Source organism: Nicotiana tomentosiformis, chromosome 11 (assembly GCF_000390325.3).
Source record: "Nicotiana tomentosiformis chromosome 11, ASM39032v3, whole genome shotgun sequence".
Classification (NCBI taxonomy): domain Eukaryota; kingdom Viridiplantae; phylum Streptophyta; class Magnoliopsida; order Solanales; family Solanaceae; genus Nicotiana; species Nicotiana tomentosiformis.
The window spans coordinates 35909707-35922468 of record NC_090822.1 but is presented as its reverse complement, the minus strand read 5'-3'; the positions used below and the strand labels follow the sequence as shown (position 1 = coordinate 35922468).

Below are 12762 nucleotides of genomic sequence, written 5' to 3'. Positions count from 1 at the left end.
AGAGGACTTAGGGCTGGAGACCCGCAGATGCGTAGATGTGGTCGCATCTGTGCTATCCTAGAAGTAATGGTTTGGACGCACCTGTGCCTTCGTAGAAACCAGGGCTATGTGCATATGCGAAGGGTCAGCTGGTGGGGTGAAGCTCGCTTATTCGAGACTTGGACCACAGAAGCGGCATCGCAAAAGCGACAGTGTTGTCAGCAGAAACGGAATCCCTGGCAGCTTATTATATTTTGAGGGTTTGCTCATATTTCATTATTTTGAATATTTTAGCACGGAAAGAGGCAATTTTGGAAGATATTTTCACTACTACTTTGTGGGTAAGTAATTTTCACTTGGATTTGATTACACATCTTGATTTCCTATGGATTTACACACTTTAAACATGGAATTTTGAAGGAAAATTTGGGGATTTTTTCTATACTTTAAGAGAGAGTATTTTGGGGATTTGAGCACCGATTTAGATTCGATTTTGGAATCTAATCAAATATTTGACTCAAAAGGTTATGGGTCATCGAGATTCAGTGTTGGTTTTGTATTTCGAGCACGCGGGTTCGGGTTAACTTTTGTTGGCTTTTGGAAATTCTTAAAAGATCGAAGCTTTATGAATTGGGATCGCTTCCTATAACAATTTTTAAGTTCCTTGGTTAATGATTGGCTTGGATTTATGTGATTGGAGAGCTAGAGCGATGTTTTTATGCTATTTGATATTGAAGACTAGCCCCGCTAAGGTAAGTATCCTGCCTAATCTTGTTAAGGGAATAACCCTTAGGAAATCACCTTATTTGTCTAATTGGAATGTGTGAGAAATGATGTATATGCAAGGTGACGAGTGTATATGCGGGTGCTATGTATGATTCATGACCGGAGAAGTCTTTAGGTTATATCATGCCTTGTTTGGATATTTTGCTTCCTGCTATTATGCTTTATATATTTGAATGACTGCGTGAACTTCTCGAAACATGCTAGAGATCATGTGTAGGTCTTGATTTCCTGTTTGGTTGTGATATTAGATTATGTATGGCGTACCCGCCTAATCTGAGTTGTAGTTGTACACTTCGCACATATATACACCTTAGCATGCTACTTTTCTCAGTCCATGAGTATGTGATTTGATATCCGTTAACCGTATACATATATTATTGTATATGATTTTTGTGTGATGGACTGGATTGATGGCATGTGAGTTGTTTGTGCGGTTGTTAGGATCATGGCACATGAGTTGTCCGTGTGGTGGATTTGATTATGGTACGTGAGTTGTCCGTGCAGAGATTGGATTAGGATCCATACCCTTAGGGTCGTCCTCTAACATTTGTCCTTGATGACGTACACGCGGATTATGAAAAACTTATCAGTGATTGGATTTTGTGTATCTTCTCTATATGCAAATACCTTGGATGTATAGATGATTTTTACTACGTATCTTCTCTATATGCTAGCTCTGGAATGTACACATGCATGTTATGCATATCTTCTCTATATGTTTCTTTACTTGATGAAATGATTCACAGTACAAATCTTCTAACCTATGTAACTTGACTTGTCTTTCACGCATATCTTCCTTGTATGTTGAGTGTTAAATTGGTATAAGAATCGTGCATATCTTCTCTACCAGAAATTATTGATGAATTGCTTTATATACTGAACTGTTAGTTGGTTTACGATGCTTGTGCATAGAGGGCCTTATTTGTAATTCGGGCTTAGATTTGGATATGGCTATTATGTACATGTATATTTTCAATATAGTGATTATCTTTGAACTTAAGACCTCGTTACTACTTCACCGAGGTTAGTCAGGATACTTACAGAGTACATGGCGGTGGTTAAAATCATACTACATATTTTCACCTTGCGTGAAGATCTTGGAGATTAGCTGTTGTGAATGACAAATGCTAGCATTGAAGTTGTAGCTACGATCCAGACTCAAGCTACATTTGCTCATGGTAGTTTAGGAATTTATTTCTATTTATATAAACTTTAAACAAATGTTGTATTTATTATTCATACCAGTTTTGTAAATCTAAATCTTCAAATGTCATGACTTGTACTACCAATCCTTGGGATATTTTATGGAGTTCAGCCATCTTATTATTGATTATTTATGATCTTTCATCAGAATTGTGTTCAGTGTTGTTTGGCTTACCTACGGTTTAGGTTAGGTGTCATTATGACATAGTGGGATTTTGGATCGTGACAAGTTGGTATCAGAGCTCTAGGTTCATAAGTTCTATGTGTCATGAGCAAATGTCTGGTAGAGTCTTGCGGATCAGTATGATGATGTCCATATTTATCTTTGAGAGGCTACATGGCATCTAAGAAACTTCACCTTCTTTCCTTCCTTATCGTGCGGCCTTTTTCAACTTGAAGCATATATCTTCGATTTATTCCCATTCACTCGTATGTGATATTGAGCACTTGGTATCAGCTGAGCACCAACGACTTATTATATTAAGGATGAGTGCGAGGTTTATTTATATGTTGTGAAGGTAGGCCAATTTGGAGGACTTGAGGCCAGGTATTGACCGTAGCTTGGGCTCGGCAGATTCAGTTATGTGAGTATGTTCCTTTGGACTCTTATGTACGATAATGTCAGTAGGAGTGGGATTGATGGCTCAGTGAGTTGCGAGATATATGTATGATGGGTATTATGTGTCGGAGGACTACACTTAGATAGTGTGGATGTCACATGAAGGATTTGCTTTGGATGCAAAAGGCTAGGGATACTTGATTTTTGTCTCGATGTGTTGTATAGTCTTAAGATATGGATGGTGGATCTTTCAGTTGTTCATTTGGGGAATGAAGTGGATTCTTATATGTTACTAACGAGTGTAAAATCGCAAGATTAATTGATTTCTTAGTGGTTGTGATCATGGTCGGGTCATAGGAAGATGTCGATTTGAGGCTATCATGTGGGTTATATCATGTGAGAAGATTTGAGGTTGTGTGATACTTATGAGGTTTCTATGAAGCGTTTACCTTCTATCAAGTGGGATGTATGTGTTACTGTTATAGTTTTGATCGCTTGAGAAAGTTCACACGACTATCATAAGGATGAGTATGCACTTAGCGGATGATTTGGAAGGTGTGATGACCAGTACTACACTTACGAGAAATTCAGCTGAGTAACAGTGCGAGACTGTGGAAGTTAAGAAGGAAGAGTATTGTGGGTTTTTGGATGATGTGTACTTCGAGCCATGTGGGACAGTACACTATTGATGATCGCATTGCATGATCATGTGTTATATTAGTTCTTGGACTAAGGGACGCTTGTGGATTAGTTATGACTTGAAGAGGAAGACTTCCAGGATGACTCGAGTAAGGAAATTGTTAGGTGCATGATGTACTACACTTTATGGGTTTATGAGTAAGGAGATGTTTGAATGATTCAGGTTTGATATTTGTTATGGTGTTGTATGCAAGGAAAAAAGAATCGCTTGGTTGCTTATTTTTGAGTATTCATGTGCTGATGTAGCACAAGTCGTTCGGTGTGTATTGGCTATGCGTTAGAGATTGGAGCAGAGTGGATGACTCTTGAGAAGGTTCTAATGAGTCCCAGATTGATATTTGGTATTTAATGTTTCCCAAATTTGTAAATGTCTAAGATTTGAGATTTACATTGGAATATGATGAGACTTGCGGTATTTTTATATCATTATTGATTCTACATTGCAGTATTAGAGAGATTAAAGAAATAACTCCGGGTTCACAGAAGGTCTCTTCGGAGTGGGCAATTTGGTTTGAGGTACAATTAGGTTCATGAGAGGGAATAAAGTAGTTTATGAGTCTTAGGATGACATGGTTCCATATTGGGGCCACTTGGGATGAGTTTTGATTGAGTTCCATAGAGTAATGGGAAAGAGAAATGTTACCTTGAAGGCAAGTCAAGAGGAACCTAAAGAAGTTGGGTCATCTTAACAGTGGTTTGGATCAGCATAGTAGTAGAAATGATCAGTTCCATTGGTATGATAGGGTTTTACATGTGATTTGTGGTAGTACTTTTGGGTTTGGCAGCCCGTGAGACTTGGTTTATTTAGAGGGGTTCAGTTCTGATGGCTTAGTTATGTGCAAAGGGGTTTTGAAGAGTTCACGATGGTTTTGACCACGACTTGAGACTAATGTCTTCTACACGTATGGAAGGTTTATTGTGTGTTGCGATGTTATCCTAGATTGAGTTAAGTGGAAGATTTCTTGTTGATGGAGTGCCTATCCTACTTGTGATTCAGAGTTGATTATGAGATTCTCGCATTTTCATATGTTAGCATAATAGATATAGTGCACCGGATTGAGATTGCATGGACAAGACTGATGTTCAGTTTTGAAAAGAAGGACATGAGTTCTAGAAAGCATGGGAGATCTCAGATGCTTAAGAGAATGCTGGCACTATCTGGTATCGCCTGAGAAGGGTGTATATTGTAGAAAACGCATTGTGTTTTAACTTGCGGATGCTTGACTAGCTAGTACTACTGAGATCACATGGTTGGCAACCGTTAATGTTCAGGTTTTGCTACTCGATGCGGAAGATTTATGGGAGTACTTCTAATGAGGTGCTTGTGTATGAGTGACATATCATTCATTGAAGCGGGAGAGTTGGAGATCAGATATGGAGTTTCTTGAGGTTTAGAGACTGGATGTTCTCAGAGGCAGACCATTCCTTGGTTGTGGACTGTGAGGGTGTGTTAATTGTTAGACAACTGATTTTATATGTTATGGATAGGTCATTGTCGACTTTTGGAAGGTTATTTACCTATTTTGCGATGATAAAAATTGATTTTAGGGTCCATTGGTACACCTAATGAGAATGTGTATTTTACATCAAATCGGGTTTACTTACTCTTGAGAGGTATTTACTGTGGGCGTGTCATCGGGCGAAATAGATGTTTTTCATTTCCTAGTTTGTTTCATGTATTACTCTTTTATTCTATGATGGGTTGTAAGACTATTTGAAGACTCACACACATAATGTGGTTCGATTTAGGCCTTGTGGCGATATTGGGGCTAGATGGCTCTTGGGATGTTGAATTGCTTATTGCACCTTAGTCACATTTTGCCTATCTGAGGTATATCATGCTAGGTGTCTTTCCCATGGTTATGGTCATGTACTTTGCCTGCTTGTTATTAAACACGTGTTTGTTGAGTATTAGTATTTAGGCTAGATGAGCATCTCTGTGTGGATTGACATGTTGGATCGGGTTATACGCTGCAATGAAGTTATGTTAGGTTACAATTTTGTGTGCTTATTCTGTATGTTTTGTTTCTCTCTTGTGGAATGGATTCATAGTATTGTGCTTTTGTGGTTGTATCGATCAGACTTGTTAGTCAGTTTTCTTATTTGATTCTCCTTCAATAATTGATCACATTCGAGATGTTATTTGTTTGGTGCACAGATTGCATCACATGTGGTTTTAGGTGGAATTTAGAGTGGCTTGCCGGTCGAGCAGCTTGTACTAGCGAGATGAGGTTATTGGACCTGGAATTATTGCAACGTGTTTGGATAATGTATGTTTGGGAGAAGAATGTCGTTAGTCAAATTAGAATTTGACAATGGTTCTTGTCGGGCTAGAGGACTCCACGGCTTGTTGATCAGATGGGTGGTTATGAGTTTCTACACATTTCTTTCATCATTTGCAGTGTTACAAAGGTTTTAAACAAGGTTGTATTTGATATGAAGTGTATTGTCGGTACCTAGTATGGTATGAGCAGGTATTGTGGTCAGAAGATATCGTATGACTATATGGGTTATGCGATACACCATGTGGTTATATCTTGGGAGTATATTTATGGATTGATGAAACTTGTTGAAATTGATAAAATGTAGATATATAAGAATCGGATCTTAGAGGGAATTTCAGATGTTGGGAATTGGTTCTAAGGATTGTAAGTTAAGGTTAAAGGAAGAATCTTCAATCGGGGTTATGCTAATAGCCTTATATGGATTGAGGTGATGTGAGGTCACCTATGGGTTTGTATTCTCAATACTATCACAAGTCACATTCTCTTCAAGGAATGGACCATAATCATTTGCACGTTCTTTATTATTTTTTTTACACCACATACCATATTGATGGTAAATATTGTCTTCACTTTTTTAAGGATTACTTTGAGAATTCTTATTGTTCTCCTTTTTATATTTAACATAATAATGACTAATATTATTTTGTCCTTTGTTACACACACATTCATTTGTTCAAACATTTGTCTTCATTCGGACTTATTATGTACCCCTACAACATTCACTTCACGGAATGGAGAATATCAGGCGGGACAGACTTCCTGAATTTTTATCAAAAGCATATTATTTTGCCTCAATCATCATTATATCATCAATATAGTGCATTGGAACTTGAATTCAATGTCTAAACAATACAAAGGCGCGTTAGCCCAGAATACGTTAGGACTCAAACCCAACATCTTATATCTATCATGCACCAGGACTTGAATTCGATGTCTTACCCTCATGGTATAATGAGACTCGAATCCACCATCTTACCCTCAACCAGTGGTATAGTAGACCAAATTGCAATGAGACTCACCCTCGAGCCTTTAAAAATATTACCACTTATTGTGCTCATAGCCATTAAATCATAAAAAGACTTATTAAATATAATCATTTTTATAGTCATATATTTCTTGATGCAAAGCTGATGTTTAAAAGAAATACACAATTTAGTGGCAAGAACCAGTTACCTCGTGAAAGTATCTTATTGTGAAAGAAAAGCCTTGTTGACCAAAAAATAACTTTCTCAAGTTTTAGTGCACTAACTATGGTATCTAAAAACATAAAACAAATAAAGTATTTAGGTCAATATCCATTAGGAATTATTTTACATGACCATATCTTTGAAAACGGTAGCAATTATTATTTTTATTTACAACAACACTAAAAGTTTATTCAGTTGACTAGGATAAGTATCACCACTATATTCATTTTTGTATTTCGGTGTCATTTCCTTATAATGATAGAAGAAGTGCTACCAAGAGATCTCGTATAATTACTGGCCGCAAAAATGATACGGCTGAAGCTGTGGAAGTTAAAGAGAAGCTATCACGTAGTTTTGATAGAGAATCATGAAATGAAAAATTCGTGCTAATAACATATTAAGAAATTAAGTTTAAAGTAAACAACATAAAATAAAAGAGATGTAGAGAGATAAGAGATGAAATATTTCTTATTACTTTCAAGTATTTTCTAAGTGTATACAAAATGATTTCTCGTCCTCTATTTATAATACTACATAGAGGTATACAAAAAGAATTCCATAAATATGGCATTAAACATTTAAGATCATGGAGGAGGCTGGAGTTTGTATACGGGTAAATTCGGGGGCAATATCTACTTCGATTCCCCGATGAGAGAACGAAGGAGGAGCACGGATCCGCGGGATTGTAATAGAGGTCAGAGACCCTTCATATCGAGAACCAGGAACAATGAACGAAATATCTGACATCTGACATGGTAAAGTGACGGGCCCCGGGCCGAGTATAGGTTCTAGATCTCGGGAGACACGGTGAATAGTTATGTACGACGAATAGAGGGTCGTAATACTCGCCTATAATCGGATATCACGGCGCGAATCTCGCTCAATGTTGATTATGGATCAACAATTATCGGGGAAAAGAAGATTTTTACCCTTTTTAGACTTATACTAGGACTGAAACTCTCCTACTATATAAGAGGAAAGTTTTTTTTTAGTCTAACATATTGTAACACGCAATTTAAAGCAATAAAGGTTTGCTTTTGTCTTCTAGCTACTATTAAAGGGATTATTCACTTGTTCTATTCTTTATTCGCGACCGGGTTTTAGCCGAGGGTCCAATCAAGGACGAGCTCATTATTCAATCCAAAATCAGTCCTGGTCATAGCATTATGATTGGTTTGATCATTTATTTCATCTTTAATTCATTTATCAATTACTCTTTACTATTCCTGTTGAATTGAACCACGTATCCTTTAAACCGCGTACAAATTTAATTGTTACCTAATTTTGAGGTAAACAGCTTGGCGTCCACCGTGGGACTAAGGATAATAGTGGTGATTTGATACGAATCTCCATAACTCACACTATTTTACGCTTGTTCTTTGAAATCTTAATTTCAGGTCAGCCTAAAAATGTCAAACTCCCAGTCTGCTCACTTGAACATTGACACTGAATCTAGCCATCACGGCGAAAATAATAATTTGGTGCCCAACAACGATGTGCTTCCTGTCGATCCCAACGGTGTCCCAGCTGCTGACCCGATCGATGCTAACTCGCAGGCTCGAGAAGCGCCCGAAGGCGAAGGTGATGGGGTGAGCCTACGACTGATTTTCAAAATGTTGCAGGCTCAACAAGCGGCAACAACACAGTTGCAGAATCAAAGCCATGCCCCCAACAGGGTCGAGCCCGAGCAATCCCGGGAAAGCACTCGAAAAGACGAACAAATTATCGAGAGACCGACTGAAGCCGAGCCCGGGGTAAATCTCGAGGTAATGAAAATTCTCGAAGCGTTGACAAAACAGGTAGAGTCAGGTGAGAAAAAGATTAAGGCTAATGACAAGAAGGTGGAAACATACAACTCCAGGGTCGATCAAATCCTGGGAGCACCTCCGATATTGAAGGGACCGGACTCCAAAATATTTATCCAGAAGCCCTTTCCTCCGAGAGAGGCACCAAAGCCGATCCCGAAGAGGTTTCGTATGCCCGACCTCCCCAAATATAATGGGACCACATATCCAAATGAGCATGTGACCTCCTATACATGCACAATCAAGGGGAACATTTTGAAAGATGATGAGATCGAGTCGGTATTACTGAAAACGTTTGGGGAGACTTTGTCCAAGGGAGAAATGATATGGTATCGCAACTTGCCCCCAAAATCCATTGACTCATTTGTTATACTTGCAGATGCTTTCATAAAGGCCCATGTCGATGCTATCAAGTTCGAGATCAGGAAGTCAGATCTTTTCAAGGTCAAACAAAGGAATAACGAGATGCTCAGGGAGTTCGTGTCAAGATTCCAGATGGAACAGATAGAGCTACAACCAGTTGCAGATGATTGGGCCGTTCAGGCATTCATTCTAGGGCTCAACCCCTGAAGTTCCTTGGCATATCAATAACTAAAATAAAATTTGGTGGAGTACCCGACGGTAACCTAGGTCGATGTCCACAACATGTATCAGTCGAAGATTAGGGTCGAGGACGACCAACTCAGGGCCCCTTCTAGATCTTTTTACCCATCAGGGACGATGATAGATTTAAGAGAGCCATTGATCAAGAGACAAGACCGGTCCGAGTTTGGTATCAACATTACAGCATGGACCGAATGGGAAATGGATCTGGGCATCACCCCGCAAGAAACGAGAAGAGAAGCGATCGAGAGCCTAGTGGCCGAGGTCTGATGAGCAAGAATGGGTTCGACAGGTCGCTAAGGAGTAGGGAAGCACCTTATCAGAGCACAAATTCAACGTGGACGCTACCAGCATTGTGCCAGCCATAAGGCGCATCAAAGAGAACAAGTGGCCCCGACCATTACGGTCTGACCCTACCTAGAGAGATACTAATTTGATGTGTAAGTATCACAGCACTCACGGTAACAAGACCGAAGATTGCCGACATTTAAAAGAAGAAGTTGCTCGATTATTCAACAATGGGCACCTCTGAGAATTCCTGAGTGGGTGATCCAAAAACTACTTCAGGAACAAGGACGCCAACAACAGGTTGAACAAGAGGAGCCTCAACACGTGATCAACATGATCATCAGAGGAGTCGATATTCCCCAAGGGCCAATGATAAAACTATATCTATTAATCGGGTCGGGCCAGCCCAATAATAGTCTGGTTCAACCCGGTAAGCTAGGGTGTGGGACGGGTTGGGTGAGGGTTGGGGGGGAGACGGGCTTGAACGAATATTTTTTGGTAACCGGTGCCCCGGAACCCAGTTAGCCCGGTTACCCCTTACCGGGTTTTTACCGGGCTACAGTCCGGTCCAGCCCGGTTACCGTTGTTAATTTTGTTTTTAATGTTTTGACCATTGCCAACGGTCAAATTGAAAAAAAACCGTTGGGCAACGACCATTATTTTGCAAAAATGGCCATTTCGGCCTACCCCCTTAAGAAAATAGGCCCCCACCCCTAATAATTGATAATTTAAATTTTTAACTTTTTAAAAATTATAAATAGCCCCCTTCTTCTTTATTTTTTTCTCACAATTTTCTCTCTTACTACTCTAATTCTCTTTCAATTCTCTCTAAATAATATTGCTTATTGCTCTTAAATTTTCAATTACTATTATTTCAAGTTTCATCAAATATTTACTTTAGTCACTATAAAATTATAATTATCAAATATCAAGTATTCAAGTGAAGTGTGGTATCAATATTCAATATCATCAAATATCAAGTATCACTCTATCAACTGAAGTTTGATATCAAATTTAGTGCAGCATCCAGAATCCCTATACACTCGTTCCATCTCTTTCTCTTCTTTGGTGTATACTTTTATTTTATCATTTAGAATTATTAATTTAATTTTTTAATTTAATTTACATAATATATATATTTAGAGCAGCCAAAAAAATGTGTACTAGTAGGAGTGGTAGTAATAAGAGTAAAACTTCTAAAACATCAAGAGACGGTGTTGGTTCTTCTAGTAGCTTTATACATATTTCTGAAAGTTCACCTAAAATTTTAAATGTAGATTATGAGCAACTTCAAGAAAATTATGGTATAGATGATAATTTAGATAATATTCAATCACCTGATAATCTTGAAATACCACTAGCTACACCTGGTAATGCTAGTCAAACTCAAAATACTAGGGGTGGAGGCCGTGGTAATACAGGTAGGCCTCCCCTCCCTATTAAGAGGAATCAAATATTAAGAAGTAAGTGTTGGAATTTTTTTAAAAGACTAGAAGAAGATAAAAATTATGTAAGATGTCAAATTTGTAAGGAAGTTTATAAACATGAGACCAGAGGTAAGGCAGGGGGAACGGGTCAACTTCGTAGGCACATGGTAGATAACCACCCTATTTCATGGGGTGCTTATGAGGAAGGTAGGCAACAAAAACTTAACCCGGGTACTGGCGGTTTAATGGGTAAATACGATATAGCAAAATATTTGGAAGAATTAGCTAAAATAATTATTTTAGGTTGTTTACCTTTTAGTTCTGTTGCTTCACCATATCTTGTTACTTATATTCAATGAATTTATAACCCTTTGTTTAAAGGTATTCCTAGAAGTACTTGTAGAGCTGAAATCTTTCGACTTTTTGGATAATATCAGACATATATCCATTATTTATTCGCCAGTCTTTCTTGTAGAGTTTCTCTTACTTCTGATATTGGTCGTGCTGTTAATGGAAATGATTATTTGACTGTTATATGCCATTGGATAGATGATAATTTTTGTATGCAAAAATGTATTATTTCTTTTAAATATGATGAAGATCAAAGTCATACTGGTGCATTTATAAGTAATACTATCCATGAAGTTGCTATTTTTACAATCTTTCAGAAAACGTTTTGTGTATTTCATTTGATAATGCTTCTAACAATAATTCTGCTATTACAATATTAAAATTACATCTACACCTGCCACTTCCTGAAATATTTCATGTTAGGTGTGCATGTCATATTTATAATTTAATTGTGAAGAGTGGCCTTGAATTATTTAAAGATGAGATCACTTTAGTTAGAAATTTTGTTGGTGTAATTCAAGGAAATAATAGAAGTGTTAGATTAAATGCATTTAAGAAAAAATATGTACAGTATGGACTAAAACCAAGACTCATGCCTGAAGAAATAGTTCCTAGGTGGAATTATACTTATTTATTCTTAAGATGTTGTCATAAATACAAAATGCTTATAACTGAGATTGCTAATTCTCATTGTACTGATCCTAACCGTTTGTTAACTTCTAGAACTTGGGATGTCATTGAAGATGTTGTAAAAAATTTACAAAAATTTTATGTGGCTACACTCGAGTTTTCTGGAGCTTATTGTCCTACTATTGCAAATGGTTTAGTTCATATTGTTGAAATTTCTCTTTTACTCCATAATTTGAAGAAGAAAGAAGGATATTCTTCTATTGTTAAATCTATGCTAGATAAATTTAAAAAATATTTCTACCTTATTTATCTAATTGGTGCTATTTTAGACCCTTCAATAAAAATGGCCATTTGTCACCAATTAATCACTACTTTATATGTTTATATGGATATTGGACCAACTGAAACCCCTAATGTTGAAACTTGTACTTCTGATCTACACAAATAATTACAAACTTTATATAATTATTATGCTTACATTGTTGATGCTTCTGCTGCTGCAGATGAAAATATTCCTTCAAGTTCAGTTTCAACATATGCATCCGGTGCTTTGAAGAATAATAATGGTGTTGAAGATTATTTTATTTGGTCTACACTAGGAGAGCATCAACAAACCAGTAGCAGGAACATTGATGAACTCTAATTCTACTTGCAAAAGTCCCCAGAGCCCTGCACAAAGGAATTTCTACTGCTGGATTGGTGGAGGAGTAACTCAAATCAATTTCCTGTTCTTTCGGTCATGGCTCGAGACATGCTAAATGTGCCGATTTCAACAGTCACATCAGAGAGTGCATTTAGCCAAGCAAGACAGCAACTAGGAGATACTCGTCATTCATTGGGCAGCAACGCTTTGAAAATTCTAGTGTGCTTCAGAGATTGTATAAGATCAGAACGGCGAAATCAAGGGCGTGAAGAAGTAGATGAAGTGGAGGAGCAAGAAATTGGAGATATAATGGTTTA

At 37.6% G+C, this 12762-nt stretch overlaps 1 protein-coding gene across 1 annotated transcript; it reads left to right on the top strand.

The window, feature by feature from the left end:
* Positions 1–8107: 8107 nt before the first annotated feature.
* LOC138901259 (uncharacterized) lies at positions 8108–9073 on the top strand. Its single transcript, XM_070189009.1, has one exon. It carries the CDS (start codon positions 8108–8110, stop codon positions 9071–9073), a length of 966 nt encoding a protein of 321 aa, XP_070045110.1.
* Positions 9074–12762: the final 3689 nt, after the last annotated feature.

Bases quoted from the DNA above. Each gene is read 5' to 3' on its own strand.
- LOC138901259 (XM_070189009.1), top strand. From the start codon at position 8,108: ATGTCAAACTCCCAGTCTGCTCACTTGAACATTGACACTGAATCTAGC.